The sequence below is a fragment of the Lithobates pipiens genome, unplaced genomic scaffold (assembly GCF_037356315.1).
Source record: "Lithobates pipiens isolate NorthernLeopardFrog02 unplaced genomic scaffold, aLitPip1_a1.2 Scaffold_16, whole genome shotgun sequence".
Classification (NCBI taxonomy): Eukaryota; Metazoa; Chordata; class Amphibia; order Anura; family Ranidae; genus Lithobates; species Lithobates pipiens.
This window is the reverse complement of record NW_027507748.1, coordinates 163,644,050-163,670,019: the sequence shown is the minus strand read 5'-3', so window position 1 is coordinate 163,670,019 and position 25,970 is coordinate 163,644,050. Positions and strand designations below refer to the sequence as shown.

Here is a 25,970-nt window from a genome sequence, read left to right as displayed (position 1 = left end):
ACATTTACTATTGCAAATAAATGTCAAGCCAAAAAAGGTGTAAAAAAAAATTCTGTGAAAAGCAAAAAACATCATACACAAGTACATTTAATTTTCACAAAGAATAAACTATAGAAAAATGTATGCACAAATCATTATGCATGTAAATGAAATTTTTCCATTCAGAAGTCGCATGGTAGCTTTCCATTAGAACATTTTAGAATAGGTCAGAAACATAGGCCCTTATAAGTTCCACTTATATCCATCTGTACACAATATTCAATTCACATACTATACAATATTATGCAGCCAAACCATGCTTACACACCGAAGGGAAGGCAAATATCCAGTGCTCACCATAGCTGAAAGGGAGTCTATAGCCTTTTTACTTTTAAGATATACATACACAAACGGATGCAAATCAGCTTTATGTAAATAAAGCTATCAGTGTGTGTTGTATAAGGGGGCAGCCACCAATAAGGCACACTGCATACACAGACTATGCTTTTGAACTGGAGAGATTATGCTTAAAGTGGTTGTAAAGTTTAGTTTTACTCCCTTGCACAGAGCAGCCCCAATCCTCCTCTTATGGGATGCCCCAGCGGCACTCCTGGCTGCTCCCTTTTCATCAGGTGCCCCCACTGGGAGCCGCTTTCTATGGGGGCACGCTCAAGTCTCACTGCTGCAACCATTGACACAGACAGGACTCAGCCTCACGCCCCCATGTCACTGCATTCGATTGACACATTGCTGAAAAACGGACAGGCTCAGGTAAGGGGGGGGGGCTCTGGGGCCAGCTGCAGCACAGGTTTTTCACTTTAATGCAAAGAATGCATTAAGGTGAAAAACATGGAGACTTTACAACTCCTTTAACCGTTACCTGCATCTCTGCTTAAACACACTGTAGCAGATATTCTCTCGGTAGCTGTTGACCAGGGACACCAAATGTGCAGCCACCAGAGGAGACCCTACAAACCTTTCTATGAAATACCATTACTGAAATGGATCAAGGATGTTAAAAAGTTACGTTAAAATTGCTTTCAGGCAAGTATGTCAAAAAGTGTACTCACTCAAAATATACTATAGTTTCCCTTTAATGAATATAAATGTATTAGTTCAGTCTGGTAATAGATTGCTTTTGTGGGTATTTACCAAAGTACCAATAAGGCTTCAATTAGTGTTCCTAGTTCTCATGGACCGCTGACAGTCAAGGGTACTCACACTTGCAGGTTATTAAGCACATTTAAGGTGTGTTGGCCCTTGTACATATTGTCACACTTTACAACATTCAAAGTATGCCCTACCCATCCCTGAATGGGATGCCAAAGCAAGAAAAAACACAACCTGCAAGACAAAGACAAAATGAGCTAGTATGAGCATCCTAGCTCATTATGTAATACTCACCTGAGATCGAAGCCCCTCGCTGTGGTGCCCATACACAGCACTGGCTGGTGACATTTCTCCTCAGAGTTACTTCCGGGTATCGCAGCTGTGGAGCTGTGATGGGGTGAGGCCCCGATATCACTCCTGTGCATGCACGCGGGAGCTGCTGGTTACGGCACTCACTGAAGCAAACAGCAAGTACGTGCCATTGCTTCAGTGCGCATGTGCCGATGACATGGGCACATGCAGATACAGGTGATATCACCTAAACAATGCAGGTTTATGAGATACCCGGGGGAGCTACAGGCAAGTCTTACCTGTAGCATACAGTGGACTGTAAGGGTTCACAACCACTTTAAGAACTAGAGCAAAGATGCAGGGTTTCACAGCCAACATCACCACTTTCAATCTATAATGCTCTGCAGAAAAATAGAAATGTGACCGATCAACTGTAAAACATTTCTTTGCAAAAAGTTTCTGCAAGCAGAATAGTATTGGAAGGATTTATTTCGCTACAAGTTTCATGTGGAGCAAAATTTCCCACCCCCAAAAAAAAGATGAAAAGTAACCAGTTTTCAAGCACAAACTTGAAAAAGGTTGCCAAGGACAGCCTCTAAATTTCATAGAATTTCCCCATTAATAAAATACACTAGAAATTATTTTGTCAGTTAGGGTAATTACATCAACTTGCAGCATGAGGGACCTATATGTGGTGCTCAACTCCCTTTCAGCAACGGCACATGTCTATCTGAATACCACCAGTATCATGCACTTCTCCTTAGGTCAACAGGTCCAAAAACTAGTGTTGCTATAGACTGTAGTCATTCTTGAAAGATGTTTAGCCTAGCAATTCCTTGAACACATCGAACATATTTGGATGTGGCTCACAAGCTGGAAAATTTTGCACACATGCATTTTGGAAAGCAAGCAGCATAGTTCCATGGGCCAAAAACACTATCCCCATTGCCCTTATTGGTGTGCAATTCCTGCATAACACAAGTAATTCCTGTATAGTAAAAAATATTTATACAGCTCTCAAACAAAAAAAAAAAAAAAAAAAAGAGAAAAACATATGGTTAGGCATTTATTTACTGAAAATAAAAATACATTCTGGCATTTTAATAAAAAACAAAATAGATAAATGAAGAGGGAAAGTCAGTAGGAGGCCTCATCACTTTACTGATGTAGTTGTAAAGTGGCATTAAAATTCAAGCCCAGAACTGAAAGATTATGAAGGAAAACAGGACTGGTCTCTTCGGTAAGTGTATAAAACTAGTCATGAGGTAAAAACATATGTTTTGGGTCACTGTCTGGACTGTGATTGGTAACACCGCTGAGTCCAATACAGAGTGAGAATGCATTTTCCAACTTAACTTCTTTAATGTTTTTATAGGAATCAAATAGGCATGATAGTTACAATAGGCTTTAAAAGTCATGAACACAAGGCGAGCCAAACTGAAAGGCTGTACATTACCATAGAATATTTTAATGCACAGGTGTTCCAATGAATCCAGCATGAATAACCTCTACTGAAGGAATATAAATACTTTAAAAAGTGTGAAAATAAATTTCTTGAGCGGCGGGAGAATTTTGTCTCAACAGGAGAACTTCACTCAAAATCAAAACATCAAAACCAGAACAATCTGCAGCAATTGGAATGGAATAAACTTCTCTTCGGTTAAATCTACAAAAGAAAAAGAAAAAAACAAAAGAAAAAAAACACAGCAATTAATTAGTTCCATCAACTAGCCGTACAATACTTGAGGGTTGAATTAGGTTTAATTTTAGGTTAAAGTGAATTCAGTGCACGGCAAAGCAACAGGGTCAGGTTGATGTTGGCCTTAAAAAGGGGTTGTAAAGTCAGAAGGATTTTTTATCTTCATGCTTTCTATGCAGCAGTGAGAGGCAATCAGAAAAGAGGGGGCGGGGCCAAACCACAGCTCCATGTCTGAATGGACCCACTGAGTTGTGACCCTGCTCGTCGTGTGCTCCCATAGCAAGCTGCTTGCTGCGGAAGCACGCAACAGGAGGGAGGGGCCAGAGAAGAGACACAAGGAGAGTATCTGGGCTGCTCTGTTCAAAATCAACCGCATAGAGCGTGTGTGTATATATGTATAATCACGAGACTTTACAATCACACATTTCTGTCTTACTGTAGCTCCACGTTCACTGGTGAAAGCAAATCCCAGTGTCTGAGATCCTGAAGTTGCAGGTCACACAGGGCCATGGACTCTTCTAGATGCCACGGATTGACCCAGTGCTGTTAAAATAGTGAATCATCCGCTCCTTTGTATCAGAAGTACAAAGTGAGGAGGATCTAGAACCTCCGTTTTTTATCATTTTGGTGGGGCTATTTTATCACCTGACAGTATTACACTAGTTCGATGTTGATAATCATGGATCCTGATGCAGTACTTGCCCTCCAGAAGATTTACACCCCCCCCCCCCTTGCTGACCAGGCCATTTGTTGTGATACGGCACTATTACTTTAAACAATTGCGGTCATGTGATGTCGTGCCCAAACAATTTATATTCTCCCACCCCAAATAGAGCTTTCTTTTGGTGGTATTTGATCACCTCTGCCCGTTTTATTTTTTTATTTTTTGCACTATAAACAAAAAAAAAAAAAAAAAAAAATATGAAAATGGTGCTATAAAGTATACAATAAAAAAAAAAAAAAAAAAAAAGAAGAAAAAGAAGAAATGTCTTCATCAATTTAGGCCAATATGTATTCTGCTACATATTTTTGGTTAACAAAATCCATACAGGCATATAAGTGATTTGCGCAAAAGTTACAGCATCTATACGATATTTTTATTCGCTAGTGGTGGCCAGTGCTAAAAAATATGCACCGTCACTGTACTAATGACACTGGCTGGGATGGGGTTAACCAATAAAGGATGATTAAAGGTTTAACTGTGTGCCTAGCCAGTGACTATTATGGAAGGTGTTTTTTTTTTCTTTTTTTTTTTTTTTACTAGGGGGGAGACATTGATCCTTGTCCCTGGCTTTGCAGGAACACAGGAACCATGCCTTCCCTACTGACATAACAGCAATCTGCCTTGTTTACATAGGCAGACTGCTGTTCTCCCTCTGTACCGAATGATTGGCAGGTGCCGGCGGACATCAAGTCTGCGGTACCTGCTGATCAGCTCCCGCTGTCGGCTTCCTATCCGGAAGAGCCACATAGCTGCTGCTCTGTAGCTATGAAACTGCTTTGGGGTGGACAGAAAGTAAATAATCATTACAACTACTCACACTTGAAAAACACTGTCACATTAGAGAATACTTACATCGTCAATGTCTTCATCATCATCTCCAATATCATCAAACTGGATTTCATCATCATCACCAGGGCCAAATGTGTCCGTTTCATTGATTTTAGCTATAAAAAAAAACAAAAAAACTTATTGCAGAACAGCTGTCAAAATACCAACATCACATAATGGTCTGCTGTACTGTAGCTGCTATTACCATGCTCTGGGAGTTCACCATAGGCCTTAAGACTTCTTGCTTCATCTGCATTATACTTTAGAATAACATCTGCTTTGTTGTCCTGGTAAGAGAAGACAGCTAATAAAATAACACACAGGTAAAAGTCTATTAGCCAATGTCATGCAAGCAATTCTGACAACATATGAGTTACCCAATAGCTGGCATTTAACTCATTTTTTGGTGTCTGTCCCTTGCTGCCTAAAAAGTACAAGATCTTCTCCTGGCATTGCTCCTTCTGCTTGATACTTGGTAGCGTTTCATTCAGCAATAGAGCAATATCCATTAGGAAGCAGTTGAACTTCGAGGTGTTGACAGCTGCAGAGCTCCCAAGTTTGACTTGGCCCTTATAGGCTGATGGATGTTGTGCTATTGTGTTCTCACGGCAGGGAGTCATCAGAACACTATGTCAGTGTTGACAGCTATGACCGGCGGCACAGATTTGGGGGGGGGGGGGAACCCCCCCTCTCAAAGACAGGGTGGCTGTACAGAAGATGGTCAATAGTGCGACTTCTTTACAACCATACATACATGGATCAAAATTTGGCCAGTCCCTTCTGAAGCGGGCAAATTTCAAACCATGTATAGCTGGCTTAAAGTGGTTGCAAACCTTAGAAGTGAAATATCAAGGTCTATCCCTCCATAGTGTGTGCTTGTCTCAATCCAGAGCACTAAGCGTCATTGCCATCTGCTGCCTCGTTCCTGTTATCAGTATAACACTTCTGACAAGTTTTCCTGGCACCAAGAAACAAAAAAAAAAAATGCAACGGGGGGAAGCTCCAGCACACAGCCTGTGAATGACAGTCTCAGCTCTGTTCATTTGTCCCTTCTCTCTAATCAGGTCTCACTAAGACCTCTGTGCAACATTAGCTCCTTGCCCCCTGTTTTCCGGAATCTCAGACAAGCTGTATAAATTCTGGAATTAGAACAGATGAAGAGAAGTTTGCAGATTAACATGTACAATTTATGTAAGAGGATTATTTTCATCTGTAGCTAGTCACTTCACAGGAGAAATTATAATATACATATACACATACACATACATACATATATACAAACACTTTACCAATCATGTCAGACATCCTATACTGCATACTTCCTCCTGGTACAGGACAGTATTAAAGCAAATAAAAGTTTGCAGAATGATTAGCAAATCACACCTGTCTCTCAGAAATAGATTCATTTAAAAGGAAACTGGTACTTCTAGGTTGTTACTCTCCTAAAAAAAAAAATTTTTTAAAAAGAAAATTTTTTCAAGGAAACCTAAAAATCTTTTAAGTTCATATTTTGTTCCAAGTGAAAGACTTAAAAGTAATGAAACCAGAGTTAACCAAGCCAGCTGGGATTTTCATTCTCTCTTCTCCCCCCCCCCCCCAATAAAAAGCATTAAAGACCCACTTTGGGTCGCTGTTAAATTTCCAGGTAGAGGCTCATCCTCTGATATAAAATATGGAATTGGGGGGGGGGGAAATAAAAAAAACACACCACAATCACAAATTTTAATATACAACAGTTTATACTTTTTTGTTTTTGTGCAGTGGACTCAAAGTACTTACTTGATAGTCTCGTAAGCCCACTAGTATAATATCAGATGTGTTAATCCACACCTAATGGGAGAAAAAAAAAAAATTATATAAATACTTTTGCATGGTGTACAAATAAGATGAAGTTCAAAAGAAGTTAAAAACACTGGTGCAAATAAGCCCTGGGCTTTTTTTTTTTTTTTTTTTTTTTTAATTCTACCTATGGCATTTTCTGACTGCCAAAATGCACCCAAGACACTTTTGCAAAACATGCCGGATAAAACGAACCAGTTCAGTGGAGAACATGATTGCAGATGCCAATAAAGTCATAAAAGTGCAGCCACAGAATTGTTGGTAGAATGTGAGCTGGGGCCCATTCACCAAATGGGAAGCATTTAAGGAAACACTGAGAGGTACTTTTATGTCCATAACAGGGTTATACACAAAAATAATCATATGCTCATAGAGGAACTCAAAACAGCTATGGTTCGTGCAGTGTCTGTTTATGAGTATTATATCCCTAAAATACTGTTTATCCAGTATTAGCACTGCCCAGGGTACCATCAGTGATAACCTGGGAGATATCCTAAATTCCTTCTTATGTTTTTACAAAGACCTGTATACATCTAGGGTTGACTATGACGACTCCGAATTGAACGACTACTTGGCTGACATATCTCTCCCCTCCTTATCAAAACGAGGGGCGAGATCATTGGTGGCCCGTCCATAGGGGGCGCCGCCCCCCCCCTCAGTCTAAAAAAAATAAATAAAAAAGGGTCATTTAACAATTTACCATAGTGTACTGTGGCGCCGGTCGCAGTGCACTATGAGAAGCGCCACATCGATGCAATCACAAGATTGCATCCATGGCTCTTTTTGTGGGTTAAAAACCCGCCTTGCGGCTCACTGTGGAACGCCGACTTGCTCCCGCCCGTAAAATCACCGATTCTACGGGCGGGAGCATTGTCATTCAGAGACAGGCAGGTCACTTCCGGATTTCGTGAAGCAGCCGAAAGCCGGAAGTGACGTCGGCAGCTCCGTTCCTCAGCCCGAGCGGAGCTGCAAGATGGTGAGTGGCATAATTCTCTCTGACTGACAAAAAAAATTAAATGAATTAAAGCGGAGGTCCACCCTAAAGTGGAGCTTCCGCTCATTGGAACCCTCCCCCCTCCGGCACCACAATTGGCACCTTTCAGGGGGGAGGGGGGTGCAGATACCTGTACAGTACAGGTATCTGCACCCACTTCCGGCATAGATATCTGCAGAAGGTACGCCCCTTTCTGCAGAATCTACGCCCCTTTCCGAAGGTCCCCCGCTGTCTGCTGGGAAACATACGGATCCCAGACACAGTGGGGACCATCCTTATTGCGCAGCGCGACTCGCACATGCGCAGTAGGGAACCGGGAAATGAAGCCGCAAGGCTCCACTTCCTGATTCCCATACTCAAGATGGCGGCGACAGCACCCGAGAGACGATTGAGAGATCGGCTTCGGGTGCCGACATCGCGAGTGCGCTGGGCGGGTAAGTGTCATTATTTTAAAAGTCAGCAGCTGCAGTATTTGTAGCTGCTGGCTTTAAAAAAAATAAAAATAAAAAAATAAAATTAAAAAAAGCCGGACTCTTGCTTTAAATAATTACCAAATGCACCTGACTTAAGCCTTTACTTACTAGACCACTCTGTGCTGTGCACTTGTGCAGGAATTATTATATTAGAGAGCAATAAGCAATTTGTAAAAGAAACAAATAATTTCATGCTTCTTGCAGGAGGATCACATCATGCCATGCGGTATTCTTATTCAGCAAGTGCAAAGTAATGGTCTGCTCTGTTGCTTGTTAGTCACAGTTATTGTTAATTTGCTGGCAAAGACATTTTATAAACCTTTTTTGTATTTTAGTGTAAATATGAGATCTGAGGACTTTTTGATCCAGATCTCATATTTAAGAGGACCGGTCATGCTTTTTCCTATTACAAGGAATGTTTACATTCCTTGTAATAGGAATAAAAGTGACCCAATTTTTTTTTTAAACTGAATTTTTTTTTTTTAAAGCGCCTAGTCTCGACGATCTCACGTGCATAAGCGAACGCATACGTGAGTATTGCGCCCGGCTGCCCGCATATGAAAACGGTCAAACCATACGTGAGGTATTGCCGCGACGGAGCTCAATAATTCTAGCCCTAGACCTCCTCTACAACTTAAAATATGCAACCTGTAGAATTTTTTAAACGTTGCCTATGGAGATTTGAGGGTAAAAGTTTGACGCCATTCCATGAGCGGCGCAATTTAGAAGCGTGACATGTTGGGTATCAATTTACTCGGCGTAACATTATCTTTCGGAATATATCTATAAATTGGGGTAACTTTACTGTTATCTTATTTTTTTATTTAAAAAAAATGAATTTTTTTCCAAATAAAGCACTTGTAAGACCATTGTGCAAATACAGTATGAAAATAAGTATTGCAATGACCGCAATTTTATTCTCTAGGGTGTTAGAAAAAAAAAAAAAAAATTTTTTATATATATATATATATATATATATATATATATATATATATATATATATATATATATATATATATATATATATATATATATATATATATATATATAAAGTTTGGGGGTTTCTAAGTAATTTTATGGCAAAAAAACAAACAGTTTTAAAGATGTAAACACCTAAATTATAAAACGAGGCTGGTCCTTAAGTGGTTCAGAAGGCATTTGCTGTATATAACGTTTAAGACTTATCACTGCTCGGTCAGATACATAAACCCAGGGCAGAGACATCTTTAAGGCCGGGAAAAAGGGGCAGCTGCCCTGGGCCCTGGCATTGTTGTGTGTCCCCAAGCAGCTGCCTGCAAACTATCCCAGTTTAAATTCCCTTGTCCCTTGAGGTTTTAGTCCTGTGCCATGTCCCAATATCTCAGTGTGAAGTTCTGTTACTAAAGCTGCCCAGCCCTATTGTTGTGTACAGATAACTCACTATGACACTATGGGTGGAAGGAAGTGGAATACAGGGGACGGATTAGGTGGATTACATAAGGGGCGTGGTTTGTGAGAAGTGGGAGGGGCCAACATGATGGGCAGGGTAATGATGGGCGGGGTCTGGCGCCCCCCCCATCCAAAAACTTCACCAGCCGCCGCTGGGCGAGATGTGTTGGAGGAGCCTATTAAGACTGAAGAAATTACTGCGGCCATTTCACAAATGCCTGCACATAAAACCCCCAGCCCGGGCGGTTTCCCGACCGAATGGTACATGAAATTTAGAGACCTTGTGTCCCCCTTTCCTCTTAAGGACCTATAACAAAGCCCTTGATATGGGAGCCCTCACCCCATCGATGCGAGAGGCTCTGATCATACTTATATTGAAGTCCCGTAAAGATCCACTTAAATGCGAATCTTAAAGAGGGATTCCACCAAAAAAAAAATAAAAAAAATAAATAAAAATTATATATATATATATATATATATATATATATATATATATATATATATATATATATATATATATATATATATATATATATATATATATATATATATATATATATAAAAAGCCAGCAGCTATAAATACTACAGCTGCTGACTTAATAAATGGACACTCACCTGTCCCGGGTTCCAGCGATGCCGGCAGCCGAGGCCGATCGATCGCTCGGCCCTCGGCTGCTGCCGCCACCATTCTAGGTGAGGGAATCAGGAAGTGAATCGGCTTCACTTCCCGGTTCCCTACTGCGCATGCGCGAGTTGCGCCGCGCAATAGGAAATCTCTGCGCTGTCACTGGGACCCGTGTGTGTCCCAGCAGACAGCGCGGCAGGGCAGGAAATGGCGTAGACTCCCACGGGAGTCTATGCCCGGAAGTGGGTGTAAATACCTGTCTTTGACAGGTATCTCCACCCCCCTGAAAGGTGTCAATTGTGACACCGGAGGGGGGGAGGGATCCGATCAGCGGAGGTTCCACTTTAGGGTGGAATCCCGCTTTAACATCCAATTTCACTTAGCGTGGACATCAAGATTCTGGCCAAAATAATATCCAATCGTGTAGCTACATCCCTGGTCAACAGTGACCAAGGGGGCTTTATTCCTGGTAAGTCCGCCAGGATGAATATCCGCAGGTTGTTCCACAACCTGCAGTACCCACGATTGCCCTTCCAACCATGCCATTGTGTCTTTGGACACCTGCAAGGCCTTTGACAGTGTCGAATGGCCATACCTCTTTCGGGTATTACAAAATGTATGGCTTTGGCCCCCGTATTGTAGCATGGATAAAACTCCATTACACCTCCCAGGTAGCTCTGATCCGAGTCAAATCCCCCATTACTGATCCCTTCAAGTTTACCATAGGCACTCGACAGGGGTGCCGTTGTCACCCCTTTTGTTTTCCCTGGACATGGAACTGCTGGCAATTTGCACCCGCTCTTCCCCTCTAATTAAGGAACTCCCAATTGCTAATATAGAGGATCGCCTTTCACTCTTCAGGGATGACACATTGATGTATTGGCTGACACCGATTGGTCACTGCGGGCTTTGTTGGAGGAGGTCACTACCTTCGGGGACTACTCCGGCTTCCGGGTGAATTGGGTTGAGTCCAGCCTTTTCCTCTTGGATGCGACTGCTCCCCCCCGGATACACCCTGAATCCAGGCTCCAGGTGGTGTTCTCCTTTAGGTACCTTGGGGTGCTGGTGCAGACCCCTTTATCCCTATATATCAATATCAATAACAACTTAGATCCCTTCCTGGCCCGCCTTCAGAAGCGGACCAGGCAGTGGGTGGACTTGCCACTGGAACTTATGGGAAGGGCCAATGTACTCAAAAGGATTTACTTACCGAGACTTCTCTATATCCTTGCTAACTCCCCATGCAGAATACCAAAATCCATTTTTAACGGAATAGACAATATGCACGACTTTCGTGTGGAAGGGTGGTTTCCCCCCCAAGGTGACAGTTTGGCTCCCTGGTCGACCCCACTGACTTGCCCCCATTGGAAAAACTACTCAGACACCCAGACCCCTCTAAACTAGTTTCCACCTACTATGCAGCCCTAATGTCTGACTTTAACCCCAGGTTTCATAAAGCACCAGCGAAATTGACATCTCTGGATATGTCTGATGGACGAAGACTGGTCAGAATTCAGTGATGCATATAAAACCTCGGTTAATAGCCTCCAGGGACCGCATCATTCAAATTAAGATCTTTCACCAGACCCACCTCATCACGGCCAGATTGCACAAGATAGGTCTCTTGCCCTCAGCTCCCTGTTTTCGCAGCTGTGGCCAGGAGGCCGACTTTCTACAATGCTTTTGGGCGTGCCCAATGGTCCAGGATGTCTGGAAAGTGGGTGCTTTCAATTCACTGACGTTGGGTCTCCCAAGTGTACTCCACCCCAAGAATTGCCTTTTAGTCATCTTTGGTGATTTACCCATATCATCCCATGCCAAGAGACTGCTTCGCACACTCCATTTTTATGCCAAAAAAACTTTTCTAACATCCTGGAAGGGTGCAGACCCCTCTGAAATCCTTCTTGATAAGAACGTATTAATTACTCTATCCCACTTTATAAACTGACTTTTGAACTCAGGAAAAGGAACAAACCCTTCCACAAAATTTGGGGTAGATGGTTGGCTAGTCTGCTAACCCTAACCCAGCACTGATTATACCACCCTTGGTCATCCATTGATGTGCCCTGAAAATTTCTAATACTTGGTCACACGCTCTTGCCCTGACTTGGTAGCATATTTGCACTTTATACCATTATGCCTATGTCAAATCTTTTGCACTGATGTCTGTAATTTTCTATGATTGAATATACTGCCTAAAGTTGTATATCCTTGCATGACCAGACTGTCTTGTACTATTGCCGTTTTTGTATTTTGTCGTTTGTGTTTTCTATGTTTGTTGGTTTGGCTAAAAAAAAAAAAAAAAAAAAAAAAATAAAAAAAAATAAAAGGGGGGGGGGGGGGGGGAGAAGGTGGTGAGCTGGGGGCACTCAGACCAAGGGGACCATTTCCCCAGTGTCTATAATCCCATTTAGGCTCCGGGTAAGACAAGGCCTCAGGTCGTCACACAAAATTCTGGGTTTGAGTTCCCAATTGAAAGTGGAGCCAATCATCTTTCATGTAAGCAGTCATGGAAGATGATTTTGGAAAACACTGCCAGTAAGCCATTTATAATACTATAAATGTTCTGTGCTTTTACCTGCAATGTAATTTGCTGACAGGGTCTCTAAGGGTCACCTCATATGTACTCACGGGATGGTCATTATACATGTACCAATTAATATATACAGTATATGCCTACGGGGCCCATTCTGTTCTGAAAATAGGTTAAAGGCGTATGTACTGTCCTATCATCATAGATCTCTAATTTATGCGATACAGATGCTTACAAAACAGTCCGACAGCGCCCATTCATGTCATGGATCATTTAAAACATCAGCTACCTTTTTTCTCAGTTTTCCTCTAATGTGACATAGTCTCTTCACTCCATCAAAACACATAGCTTCCAGTCTACCATTTCCCAACATCTTGATCACCTGTGCATATTCTGGGGAGAGACATCAGGTAAATCATGTTATTTTGTAACAATAGCAATGGTTACAAAAAAAAAAAAAAAAAAAAAACCAAACACGCCATTTAGCATTTAAAGCGGCTGTATAGTATTTTAACTTTTACCTACAGGTAAGCCTATAATAAGGCTTACCTGTAGGGAAGAAAAAACAAAAACCCATCTCCGAAACCTGTATGGTTTAGGAGATATTCCCCTCGCAATGAGCCGCTGACTGCAGCGGCGCATGCGCACAGGGGATTCTCGGCTGAAAGTCTGGCAGACGCCGGACCCTGCAGGAAAGAAATCTCCCGCAAGCATGCGTGGGAGTGACTATATCGCAGCTCTAGCCACTCACATCGCCGGAGCCATGATACCCGGAAGACGCTCCGAAGGAACACGTCAGCTCCTTCGGCATGGATCGGGTGAGATTTTGGGGCCTCATAAGGTAAGTGTTTCATAAAGAGCTAGTATGTGGTGCATACTAGCTCATTATGCCCTTTGCCTTACAGGTCTGGGGGGAAAAAATAAAAATAATGTCAGCGGGTTTACTCCCGCTTTAACACAGTAAGGAGATGTAGAGTGAAAGACTATTCTAAAGATTAAAAATACAAAGTTTGTCGCAAGTTTATTCATAACAGATATACATTTTGCCTATTGTTTCTAATGCCGGCAAGATTAAACAAAATTGCCAAACAATATTCTATGAGGTATTCTTTTCCTACCAACATTGTGTATTAGGGCAAGAATGATGGATTCTAGTGTATGAAATGGGGGGGCGGGCCTTAAAAGATGCACAACACCTGAAATGCAAATCAATGCAAAGGGTTAAAGTGGTTGTAAACCCGTAGGCCCCTTTCACACATGCGGACAGTATGTCCGTATTTCATCCATCCGTTTGCGGATGAAATACGGACATACATGCATCCGCAGACACCCGCTATTGTCCGATTCTGCAGACGGAGGAAAATCTTATTCTATCAGTCTGCAGAGCGGATCGGATGAACACGGACAGACGGTCCGTGCTCATCCGATCCCCATAGAGGAGAGCGGAGAGCTGACAGGGCGGTCACTGCACAGTGTGCCGGGACCGCCCTGTCCACCGCCAGCTCATCGGGGACAACGGAGTGATCCCCGCTGAGCAAGCGGATCATCAAGGGGCGGATCATTACTGATCCGTCCCGTGTGAAAGGGGCCTTACAACCAACTTTGACCTACAGGTAAGCCTAGATTAAGGCTTACCTGTAGGTCTAAAATATCTCCTAAACCTACACGGTTTAGGAGATATTTGCCGAAAGGCAGGCACCGCACTGAGCGCGCCGCAGTCAACGGCGATATGCCGCGAGTGGCGGCTGCCGTGCGCATGGGCGGGAGTGACGTCATTGCGGCTTTATCGAATGACAGCGGCGGAGCTGCGAGACCCCACCAACAAGATGGATGCGCCGGACTACAGGGGACAGCGGTGACTTCGCTGGCTCCTGTGTCAGGTGAGTGACACATAATGGACTACTATGCGATGCATAGTAGTCCATTATGCTTTGCAGGGAATGAAAGAGGAAGTAAACTCATCAGGGTTTACTTCCTCTTTAAGGCATGCACCGTGGTATGAATGAGCTATAAAGCCGATGTAAATGCACAAACCTCTGCCACTTCAGGATAGTACTTGCAGTGTAAAACAAAATATTGAGGCCATTTATAATTGCCAATAAAGGATCCAACTCAGTCCCTGCAATTACCTCCCAGCCTTCAAGGCAATCAATTTCACTTCAAAATATACAGTAAACCAATCCACTACTAAATGTATGAAGAGATTTCTTAAAATGCATTCTTTCCAAAATCTAAGAGCCAGCAGCAATTTTATTTAACATATGCAGTTCTCCACTCCTACTGCAATCATGCATAGATGGTTTGCATCATTGCTGTAAACTGATACATATGGAACAGAGCTAGTTCTTTTGAAAAACAGCAGACCTACTGGCTGGATCACCAGATGGAGACTAAAGGAAAGAAAGCCTAAAAACGAATGCAGCCACATCTAAGAACTGGTAAGCTGCGTTATAATAAAATAAATTTTTGCTTTTGGTTTTATTACATTAATAGAGAGAAAGCTATAAAGAAAACATGTATTTGGCATTGTGCAATTTTCAAAAGAAAGTTAGTGGTCCTTACCTTGCCCATCTTCTTTAAACACCAGTTCTCTCTTTTCAGATTCATTTTCATTCTTACCACGCCTTCTGTTTTTACCTCCCTTACCTGCAAGGAAAGAGAAGTTACTAAAAAAAACACTCCACATCCATGTGTCCACCTCCTAGCACGCATCAACCACTCCAGGTCCATGTGTCCACTTCCTAGCACGTATCAACCAAACGCCAACTTTTTTTCTTTCCTTTCAACCCCAGTCCCAAAAATTGATGTGAGATTCCCAAAACCAGTATACAAAGCAATTGGCTACATCCAGTGGTTACCTGGTTGATTAACACCATTGGCTGCTGCTGTAAATCAAATCCTGTGAGGTGGGACCGAGCTGCACACTGTTTCTATGGACACACAGTCTTAGGAGCAAGCCTGAACGTCTACCCCATAACAAGCAGCTTTCTATGGGAGCATACGCAGAAGAGAAGAAGCCATCGTTGTTGGAGGGGGGCCTCAAAGGAGGAAGTAACTTTGCGCAATACCAATGCACAGAGCAGGTGAGTACAACATGTTTATTTTTTTAATAAGAAAAAAAAAAAAATGGTATTTGATCACCTCTGCCTTATTTTTTGTGCTATAAACAATTTTGAAACAAATTAAAAACCCATATCCATTAAGATAAAAAAAAAAAAAAAGATAATGTAATCAAAATTTCATAATCAATTTAGGCAAATACGTATTTTGCTACATATTTGTTAAAAAAAATAAAATAAAATAAAATCCAAATACGCATATATTGGTTTGCACAAAAGTTAGTGTTTACAAACAATGGGATATTTTCACGTTATTTTACTAGTAACCATGGCAAATCAGCAACTTACAGCGGGACTGCAATATTGCGGTAGACATTGACACCAATACAGTGATCAGTGCTAAAAATATGCAATGTTACTGTACTAATGACTGGCTGGGAAGGGGTTAACATCCTATGTGATCAAAGGGTTAACTGTGTGCATAGCCTGTGTTTTACTGTACTACCTTTTACTAGGGGAAGACATGGGTCCTTGTCCTTACTTTCCAGAGACACAGGATCCATGCCTCCCCTCCTGTCAGAAGGCCAATCTGCATTGTTTACATAGGCAGATTGCATTTCTGTGGCTGATGACCGACGGGTGCCATCTATGGTACATGCCCCCGATGTAATCGCAGCAGGAGCAAACCACTGGGCGGCATGCAATCAGGCATATATTACAGCTGCACAATTCTGGCTAAAATGAGAATTACGATTATTTTTGCTTAGAATAAAGATCACAATTCTCTCAGTGTAACATCTTTCACGTTAAAAAAATAAATAAATATGTAAAAAACTTTACCGTTTCTTCTTTTGAAATTCATAAACAAAAAAAAAAAAGGGTCAAGTGTTTAGTCTGCCACAATGTGGCAGTCCCACAAAAAAAAAACAAAAAAAAAAAAAAAAAAAAAAAAAAAAAAAAAAAAATCGCAGATCAGCACCGCTAGTACAAAAAAAAAAAAAAAGCCATAAAAATAGCCCCACCCCCCCCATTTCGTAGACGCTATAACTTCTGCGTAAACCAGTCAACATACGCCAATTGCAATTTTTTTACCAAAAATATGTAGAATACATATAGGCCTAAACTGATTAAGAAATGTGTTTGAGATTATATAAAAAAAAAATAAATAAAACACATTTTCTCTCAAAATTGACGCTTTTTTGTTTATATAGCAAAAAAGAAAAACCGCAGGAGGTTATCAAATACCACCAAAGGAAAGTTCTAAAATAGAACATCAATTGTGTATAGCGTTGCACGACAGCCCAATTGTCAGTTAAAGCGACAGTGCCATATCACAAAAAAAAATAAAATAAAAAAAAAAAAAAAACCCTGGTCAGTATGGGGGGAAATCTTCCAGTCTGTAAGTGGTTAAACTGACCTTATTTACAGACACAAGTTCATTCCTTTGATGAAAGAACAAAATGTTTACAATGTTTCTCTTCATCTCCAGTGGCACTGCCTGGATTTCTGGGCTGTCAGTAAGTGGTAATTCACCCCAAAGTCAAAAGGTAGACATTCAGGCTATCACCCCAACAACTGACTCCACATAGCTCCTCATTGCACTGCATACAATTTAGCAGCATGACCTATTTTGACTCAGTTTTCTATGTAGTCATGCGACTGCAAAGCCCTGGTTCCTCTGTGTTATGTACACAGCTGGCAATAGGACTAAATCCTATAAAGCAGTGAGGTGACCCGCTGGCATCCACTGCTCTAGCTGTTAGAGGGGTAGGGAGTTCCTTCTCACCACCCACACAGAAATAGTTACATCAAATTAAAAACTTGAGTCCCGATTCACACTAGTGCGCTGTGCGAGAGTGCATGTGATTTGCACCACACTGCAATGTCTGTATGGCTGAATTCGCATTGCATTTGGACCCTTTTTTTGGTCCGCACCAGAATCGGATCTCATAGGCCACGCTGGGTTCCCGCAAGTAAACAAAGCCGTGATCGCGGCTGTCAGCATGGGATCGGTGAAATTTTTCTCACCATCTCATGCTTTCTAGCCTGGAGGAGAGAGGTGGGGTCTTACTGACCCCATATCTCTCCATAAAGAACTGTCACATAGATTCCAATTACAAGGGATGTTAACATTTCTTGCAATAGGAATAAAAGTGGTGATAAAAAAAAAAAAAAAAAAAAAAAAAAAAGTTGTCAAAATAAAAAGTAAAAAAAAAAAAAGTTTTTAAAAAACACCCCTGTCCCCAGTAGCTCACGCTCGAAAGCAAACGCACACGTTAGTCCCGCCCACATACGCAAACTCCATTCAAACTACACATGAGGTATCGCCACGTGCGTTAGAGCGCAAGCAACAATTCTAGCTCTAGACCACCTCTGTAACTCTCAATACGTAACCTGTAAAAATTTTAAAGCGTCGCTTATGGAGATTTTTAAGTACTGAAGTTTGGCGTCATTCCATGAGTGTGCGCAATTTTAAAGCGTGAAATGTTTGGCATTCTATTTACTCGGCGTATTATCTTTCACATTATACAAAAAAATTGGGCTAACTTTACTGTTTTTTTTTAAATCATGACTTTTTTTTTTACAATAATAAAAAAAAAAAGCGTTTGAAAAATTGTTGCCCAAATACTGTGCGAGATAAAATGTTACAATGACCACCATAAAAAAAAAAAAATGATATAATGTTTGGGGGTTCCAAGTAATTTTCTAGCAAACAAGTGATGTTTTTTACGTGTAGGAGAGGAGTGCCAGAATAGGCCCGGTATTGAAGTGGTTAAGGGACCAAAAGTAATGGGACAGATTAACAACCATCCAAACTTTCACTTTTTAATACTTGGGTGCAAATCCTTTGCAGTCAATTATAGCCTGAAGTCTGGAAGGCATAGACATCACCAGACACTGGGTTTCATCCCTGGTGATGCTCTGCCAGGCCTCTACTTAAATTGTCTTCAGTTCCTGCTTGTTCTTGGGGCATTTTCCCTTTAGTTTTGTCTTCAGCAAGTGAAATGCTCAATCGGATTCAGGTCAGGTGATTGACTTGGCCTTTGCATAACATTCCACTTCTTTCCCTTAACCACTTCCCACCCAAGGTACGTCCAGGGACGTCCTTGACTTTCCGGGGGTATATCTGAATGATGCCTGAAGCCACAGACATCATTCAGATATAGGTGTTTTCAGTCGGCGATTCCCTGCACCATAAGAACGATCATAGCGGCTGTTCCGACGCTCAGAAAAAAATAAAATAAAATTAAAGCGCCCCTGTCCCTATGAGCTCGTACGCAGAAGCGAACGCATACGCAAGTCCCGCCCACATATGAAAACTGTGTGCAAACCACACGTGAGGTATTGCTGCGAACATTAGAGCAAGAGCAATAATTCTAGCACTAGACCTCCTCTGTAACGCAAAACGTGTAACCAGGAAAAAAGCGTCGCCTATGGGGTTTTTTCAAATACCAAAGTTTGGCACCATTCCATGAGCACGTGCAATTTTGAAGCGTGACATGTTGGGTATTTACTCGGCATATCGTCATCTATCACATTATGCAAAAAAACTGGGCTAACTTTACTGGGGGTTTTTTTTTTTTTTAAAGCATGAAACTGTTTCTGAAAAAACACGTTTGAAAAATTGCTGTGCAAATACCGTGCCAGATAAAAAGTTGCAACAACTGCCATTGTATTCTCTAGGGTCTTTGGTAAAACAAAAAAAAAAATTTTGTTGCTTTCGCAGTATGCTTCGGGTCATTGTCCATCTGCACTGTGAAGCGCTGACCAATGACTTCTGAAGCATTTTGCTGAATATGAGCAGATATTGCCCAAAACACTGCTTTTGTCAGCAGTCACATAAATAAATACAAGAGAACCAGTTCCATTGGCAGCCATACATGTCCATGCCATGACACTACCACCATGCTTCACTGATGAGGTGGTATGCTTTGGATCATGAGCAGTTCCTTTCCTTCTCCATACTCTTCTCATCACTCTGGTACAAGTTGATCTTGGTCTCATCTGTCCATAGGATGTTAACGTTTGGCAAACTCTAATCTGGCCTTCCTGTTTTTGAGGCTCACCAATGGTTTACATCTTGTGGTGAACCCTCTGTATTCACTCTGGAGAAGTCTTCTCTTGATTGTTGACTTTGACACACATACACCTATCTCCTGGAGAGTGTTCTTGATCTGGCCAACTGTTGTGAGGGGAGCTTTAAAAAAAAAGTTTTTTCCATTTTTTTTTACACTTTCTGCTTTATATTTTTCATAATTTTTATTACAAGGAAAGTAAACATCCCTCGCAATAAGAATAGGGCACGATAGGTCCTCTTTATGGAGAGATCTGTTGAAGGGTTTTTTTCTTCAACCAGAGAGAGAATTCTTCGGTCATCCACCAGTTGTATTCCGTGGTCTTCCAGGTCTTTTGGTGTGCGTTCTCTCTTTTTAAGGATGTTCCAAACAGTTGATTTGGCCACACCTAATGTTTTTGCCATCTCTCGGATGGGTTTGTTTTATTTTTTCAGCCTAATGGATGGCTTGCTTCACTGATAGTGACAGCTCTTTGGATCTCATATTGACAGCAACAGCTTCCAAATAGCACACTTGAAATGAACTCTGGGCCTTTTATCTGCTCCTTGTAAATGGGATAATGAGGGAACACCACACCTGTCCATGGAACAGCTGAGCAGCCAATTGTCCCATTTCTTTTGGTCCCTTAAAAAGTGGGAGGCACATACACAAACTGTTGCAATTCCTACATCGTTCACCTGATTTGGATGTAAATACCCTCAAATTAAAGCACATTGTTTCACTTCAAATCCATTGTGGTGGTGTATAGAGCCAAAAAGATTAAAATTGTGTCACTGTCCCAATATTTATGGAACTGACTGTATATAATCTTTAGGAGGTTTAACATCTTAATGGCTAAAATTATTTTTTAAACACGTGTGCAAAAAAAGCAAAACGACTGGCAGTGAAAAGGTAAAAGAGGAGCTACAAAATACTGTAGCTGCTGACTTATTCACAATTTAAATTTGCTAGAAAATTAAACACACACGGGAATAAAATTGCAGTTATTACAATTTTTATTTAGGTCACACCGTATTTGTGCAGCAATTTTTCAAACACGATTTTTTCGGGTCAAAATAATCACAATATTTATCCCACTTTTTGGTATAATGTGAAAGATATTACACTAAGTAAATAGATGCCCAACAGGTCACACTCTAAAATTGCACATGCTAGTGGAAGGGTGCCAAACTTTGGTACTTAAAAAAAAAAAAAGTTTCCAGTTTAGAGCTAGAGGCGGTCTTGTTCTATAATTATTGCTCTTGCGTCAACGTTTGTGGCAATACTTCATGTGTGGTTTGAACACTGTTTACATATGCGGGCGCAACCAACATATGCGTTCACTTCGTGTGAGCGCGAGGGGATGAGGGAGCTTTAGAAAAGTTATTTTTCCATTTTATTTTTACACTTTCCCCTTTATGTTTTTCATCATTTTTATTTCTATTACAAAGGAATATAAACATCCCTCACAATAAGAAATCAGGCATGACAGGTCCTTTTTATGGAGCATTCTGGGGTCTCAAAGTCCCTGCATCTCTCCTCTATGCTGGAAAGCCTGAGATTTAAAAAAAAAACAAAAAAAAAAAAAAAACAAAAACAAATCTCATGCTTTCCAGTAGAGCTGCATGATTAATCGCTGAGAATCGTTATTGCGATTCTCCGTCCGCCACAATAGCAGCTCTGGATTTGAGTGATTCTACAATTCTGACCATTCGGAGCGGAAGGGAAGACACTGGAGCCAGCGTGAAATGTCTGACGTCAGCAAAGAAGAATGTGATGGCGACAGGCACACCCTCTTCCTGTGCGAGTCCGGGTGTGTGATGTCAGCGGGAAACATGGTGGAGTGCAGGAGCAAGCCATACAACCCCCCACCCCCCAAGACAGGAGACCTGTCCGGAATCGCCCAGATGGGGGTCTTTCTGCTTGGGGTGCTCTGCCTGCTGTGGCCCTCCGGGGGCCACAACACACTGGGTGGTGACAGAGGATGGCAAGATCAAACAGGTGGTGACAACTGACAGGAAGGGGGGGGGGGGGGGGGAACATGCCACAGGAAGACAGGGAGGGGGGACTGACTATCAATCTAACTCTCCAAAAAAAAAATTACATTGCGAGAATTGTGATCTAATTGTGATTCTAAGTAAAAAAAAAAAAAATTGTGATTCTCATTTTGGCCAGAATCGTGCAGATCTACTTTCCAGAAAAAAAAAAAAAAAAAAAAAAGGGTTTACACCTGCCAGCACCGAAAGTGATGTCATGGACCCGGGACCATCCCCTCCCGCCACCTCTAAAGGCAATCAAGCAGCTAAATAGCCGCTATGATTGCTTTTATGTTGCAGGGAAATGCCTGCAGGCATCAGATAGCGCTACTTCCAGGATGTCATACCTAAGGATAAGTGGTTTATAAGGACACTTGCCTGTCCAGAAATCCGGCAATGTCCTCGCCGAAGCAGATTCCTCAATCCACTTTAGGTGCAGGCATCATGAAGTGAAGCCTTGCGGCGAACTTACGTCGCATCTAACCGGAAGTGGGAGCAGGTTCCTGTCAAAACCAGGTACCTGCTCCAGCCTAAAAGTGCAAAATGTGGCAATTTGTGTGCAAGCAAGCAGAGCAGAGCTTTTCCTTTTGGATGAATTTCCGCTTTAAGTTTCCAATGATTCCCAATGGGCCTATCCACTCCTAAGCATTGCAACACTTGAATTAAACTCAAAAAAGTACATGAGCTAATTTGGGTCAGAATCACTTTTTTACCCCAGGGACTTTAATGAGAACGTTTGAAAAATATAAATAAAAAATGCATGCAAGCAATCCCCCTGAAAAGTTTATGGGGTCAAAAATGTGCGGTACTGCTTATGTAGAAAACCAAAAACATTCTCACTATGCTCAAGTGTGAATTGGGCCAAGTGCCAACCAAGATGATTCTGCTCGCAAATGTGCCCTGGGTTTTGGGGCTCCCATTGTGTGCCTATGCCAGTGATGGCGAACTTTGGCACCCCAGATGTTTTGAAACTACATTTTCCATGATGCACAACTATACTGCAGAGTGCATAAGCTTCATGGGAAATGTAGTTCCAAAACTTCTGGGGTGCCAAGGTTTGCCATCATTGGCCTAGACTGATGAGTCCAGCATTCACAGTCCTTCTTTCCAACAGACAGCCCATACAGAGGTGTGGGCAAGAAAGCTGGAGTAAAGACTTGCTTACACTTGCTAGGAAGCATGATCCCCATTTGGATCACTCTTCAAATAAAGAGGCGGCAAGGAGGCTCTCATCTCCATGGCACCCACTTTAACCCCTGCACTTGCAATAAGGCTGAGCGTAACAGAATGTATATAATTTCTGTTTCAAAGCATTGTGCCCACCCACAGCAGCAAAAAAAAAAAAAAAAAAAAAAAAAGGGGGGGGGGGTAAAATCACAGCCCAATTGCAATGTGACGAGAGCCCAAGTGTTCGCAGGATCCGGACACTGCAACGATCTGCTGGCTCCTATGTGAAAAAATAAATAAGCTTTATCTACAAAAACAAGCGATTTTGTTGCTAAAAGGCAAGCTTCTCCTTTAACAAGTAAACCCTGATGGGTTTTACTTCCTCCTCTTTTTTCCCCCTGCAAAGTAAAAGCATAATGGGCTAGCATGCATCACATGGGTTGCACACTCGCCTAGCAGTAAGAAGGGTCACTGATTTGAATCCCAACCACGACACTACCTGCCTGGCGTTTGCATGTTCTCCCTGTGCGGGTTTCCTCCCACAATCCAAAGACATGCAGGTAGGTTAATTGGCTTCTGTCCAAAATTAGCCCTAGTATACGAATAGGGACCTTGGATTGCGGGCTCCTTGAGGGTAGGGACCAACGTGAGTGCGCAACGTACAGGCATAGGGACAATTGTAGATGCTCACTCAGGTTGAACTGGATGGACTGGTGTCTTTACTCAACCTAACTATGTAACATACTAGCCCATTATGTGCCACTTACCCGCAAACAAAGCCAGTGATGTCCCCACTGGTGGCCATGTCCCTCTTCACCCTTTGTACTTCCAGGCTGTGGACTCCGGCCATGTCACTGACTGGAGTCAAATGCACATGGGGGGCAGACTGTCACGGCACAGGCCCTTTAGAAATGGCACGATCGTGCCCTTTCCGGGACACATTGCCAATGACATCAGCACAAGCGTACATGGTAAATATCTCCTAAACAGTGCCTTATTATAGGTGTACCTGTAGGTAAAAGTGCTTCTAACATCAGGTCACATGATGCTGGTTTCTGCTTCCTATTGGGAGAGATGCAGCTTAAAGTGGTTGTAAACCCTTGTAAGGGTTTACAACCACTTTAAGCTGCATCTCTCCCAATAGGAAGCAGAAACCAGCATCATGTGACCTGATGTTAGAAGCCAATGTCGTGTTCTAGGATATTTTATGTAATGGAGGGTATTTCAGGTAGATAACATGGATTCTCTCCTAACACCGCTTTCACGTTTCCTGAGGACAGGTCCCCATTGAAGTGTAAGCACACAGAGATAGCCGCTTGAATCTATGACCGCTGTGGGTCACACACTGTCCACGAACACAGCCCTCCCCTCCCCCCTGGAAACACGGCTACGCCGAGGCGGCCTAAATCTGCCCTCCTGCTACACATTACTCCCCGCTTTTCCTGGGCCTCACCTTTATTCTTCGGCATAATGCAAACTACCGGCTGTGTGGATGTATCAGAGCGGGTGGATCAGGTTCCCGGGCGGGGGCTGGGCTCGCTGATATCGACTGTCCTGTAACTTGCTTCACCAAACACCAAGAACCGACCAGAACGGACTCAGCTGCTGATCCCGCGTGCGTAAAGAACCGGCGTGCGCAGCCGTAAAAGGAGCGTCATTACGTCGGGAAGCTACGACGTACAGGTCACATGACGTGCGCAGGAAGACGAGGCTGCTAGCCAATCAGCTGAGAAAATTTGCTCTTTTTTTTTACCAAGTTTATTCGTACAAGTGGCTCTGTGCATTGTGAATGGTGGTGTTTCATCAGATTTGGCGACCCGTCAGAATGTGTAACGGAAGTGGCGTTATGTCGCCGCCATCTTGCTATACCCCGCTCTCCTCCACAGTAAGGATACACTGAGAAGGGGAAAGCGGACCATACTGTTACACCCACCGGAGTTTTGCATTATACTTATTTTTAACTGTAAAGTGTGTTTATATAGTGAAATACAGTAATTAGAATTCCGTCTGACTGGTTAGATGTTGAATTTTAAAAGCAGTGGCAAGCCTGCTCATCTCAAAGGTTTGCTAATCTGACAGAAGTTCGCTGCTTTTAAAATTCAACATCTAACCAGTGATATGGAGTTCTAAGTACTGTTTTTAACTATATAAACTCACTTTACTGTTAAAAATAAGTGTAAAATGCAAAACTCCAGTGGGTGTAACAATATGTCCGCTTTCCGCCTTTTCAGTGTATCCATACTATGGAGGAGTGTGGGGTGTAGCAAGATGGCGGCGATCGAACGTCACTTCCGTTACAGATAGTGGTGTTCCTCTCTGATTTAGGGATAGTCAGCTTTATTGGTATGCGGCCCTCCAGTACAACTGCTGCAATCACTAAAGGACCACACATATTCAGTGAATGGGATGCTGCAGAAAGCTGTCAGAGGGTGTACGTATTAAACACTTGCCACCCAGGCCAATTCTGACATTTCTCCCCTACATGCAAAAATCATGATTTTTGCTGGAAAATTACACAGAACCCCTAAACATTATATATGTTTTTTTTTTTTTCAGCAGGCACCCTAGAGAATAAGATGGCGGTCGTTACCATCTCGCATGGTATTTGCACAGCAAAAAACAAAACAAAGTTAGCCAAATTTTTTCGCATAATGTGACAGATGATGTTACACCAAGTAAATAGATATCCAACATGTCATGCTTCAAAATTTCACACGCTTGTGGAATGGCGCCAAACTTCGGTACTTAAAAATCCCCATAGGAGACACTTTAATATTTTTTATTGGTTACATGTTTTTGAGTTACAGAGGAAGTCTTGGGCTAAAATTCTTGCTCTTAAGTTCGCAGCGCTACCTCACATGTGTGATTTGAACACTGTTTACATATGTGGGCGCGACTTACACATTTGTTTGCTTCTGCGTGTGAGTGCACGGGGATAGGGGAATTTAAATTTTTTTTTTTTTACTGTTAATTTTACTTTTATTTTTCTAGTTTGACACTTTTTTTTTTACATTTTTTTTTAATCACTTTTATTCCTATTACAAGGAATGTAAACATCCCTTGTAATAGGAATAAGCATGACAGATCCTCTTTACAGTGAGATATGGGGGTCAATAAGACCCTACATCTC

General features: G+C 42.1%; 1 protein-coding gene across 1 annotated transcript; it reads right to left on the bottom strand.

Moving 5' to 3' along the window:
- Nucleotides 1-2,433: 2,433 nt before the first annotated feature.
- Nucleotides 2,434-24,498, bottom strand: EIF1AX (eukaryotic translation initiation factor 1A X-linked). Its single transcript, XM_077480722.1, has 7 exons — nt 24,294-24,498; nt 15,086-15,169; nt 12,813-12,916; nt 6,411-6,461; nt 4,837-4,918; nt 4,656-4,747; nt 2,434-3,046 (listed from the first exon to the last, which is right to left on the bottom strand). Exons 1-7 carry the CDS (start codon nt 24,307-24,309, stop codon nt 3,041-3,043), a joined length of 435 nt encoding a protein of 144 aa, XP_077336848.1. The 5' UTR covers nt 24,310-24,498; the 3' UTR covers nt 2,434-3,040.
- Nucleotides 24,499-25,970: the final 1,472 nt, after the last annotated feature.

Bases quoted from the DNA above. Each gene is read 5' to 3' on its own strand.
- EIF1AX (XM_077480722.1), bottom strand. The intron at 4,919-6,410 runs GTAAGTACTTTG...TTCTCTTACCAG, and splicing joins TGGGCTTACGAGACTATCAA to GACAACAAAGCAGATGTTAT. The intron at 4,748-4,836 runs GTAATAGCAGCT...TTTTTTTTATAG, and splicing joins TGGTGAACTCCCAGAGCATG to CTAAAATCAATGAAACGGAC.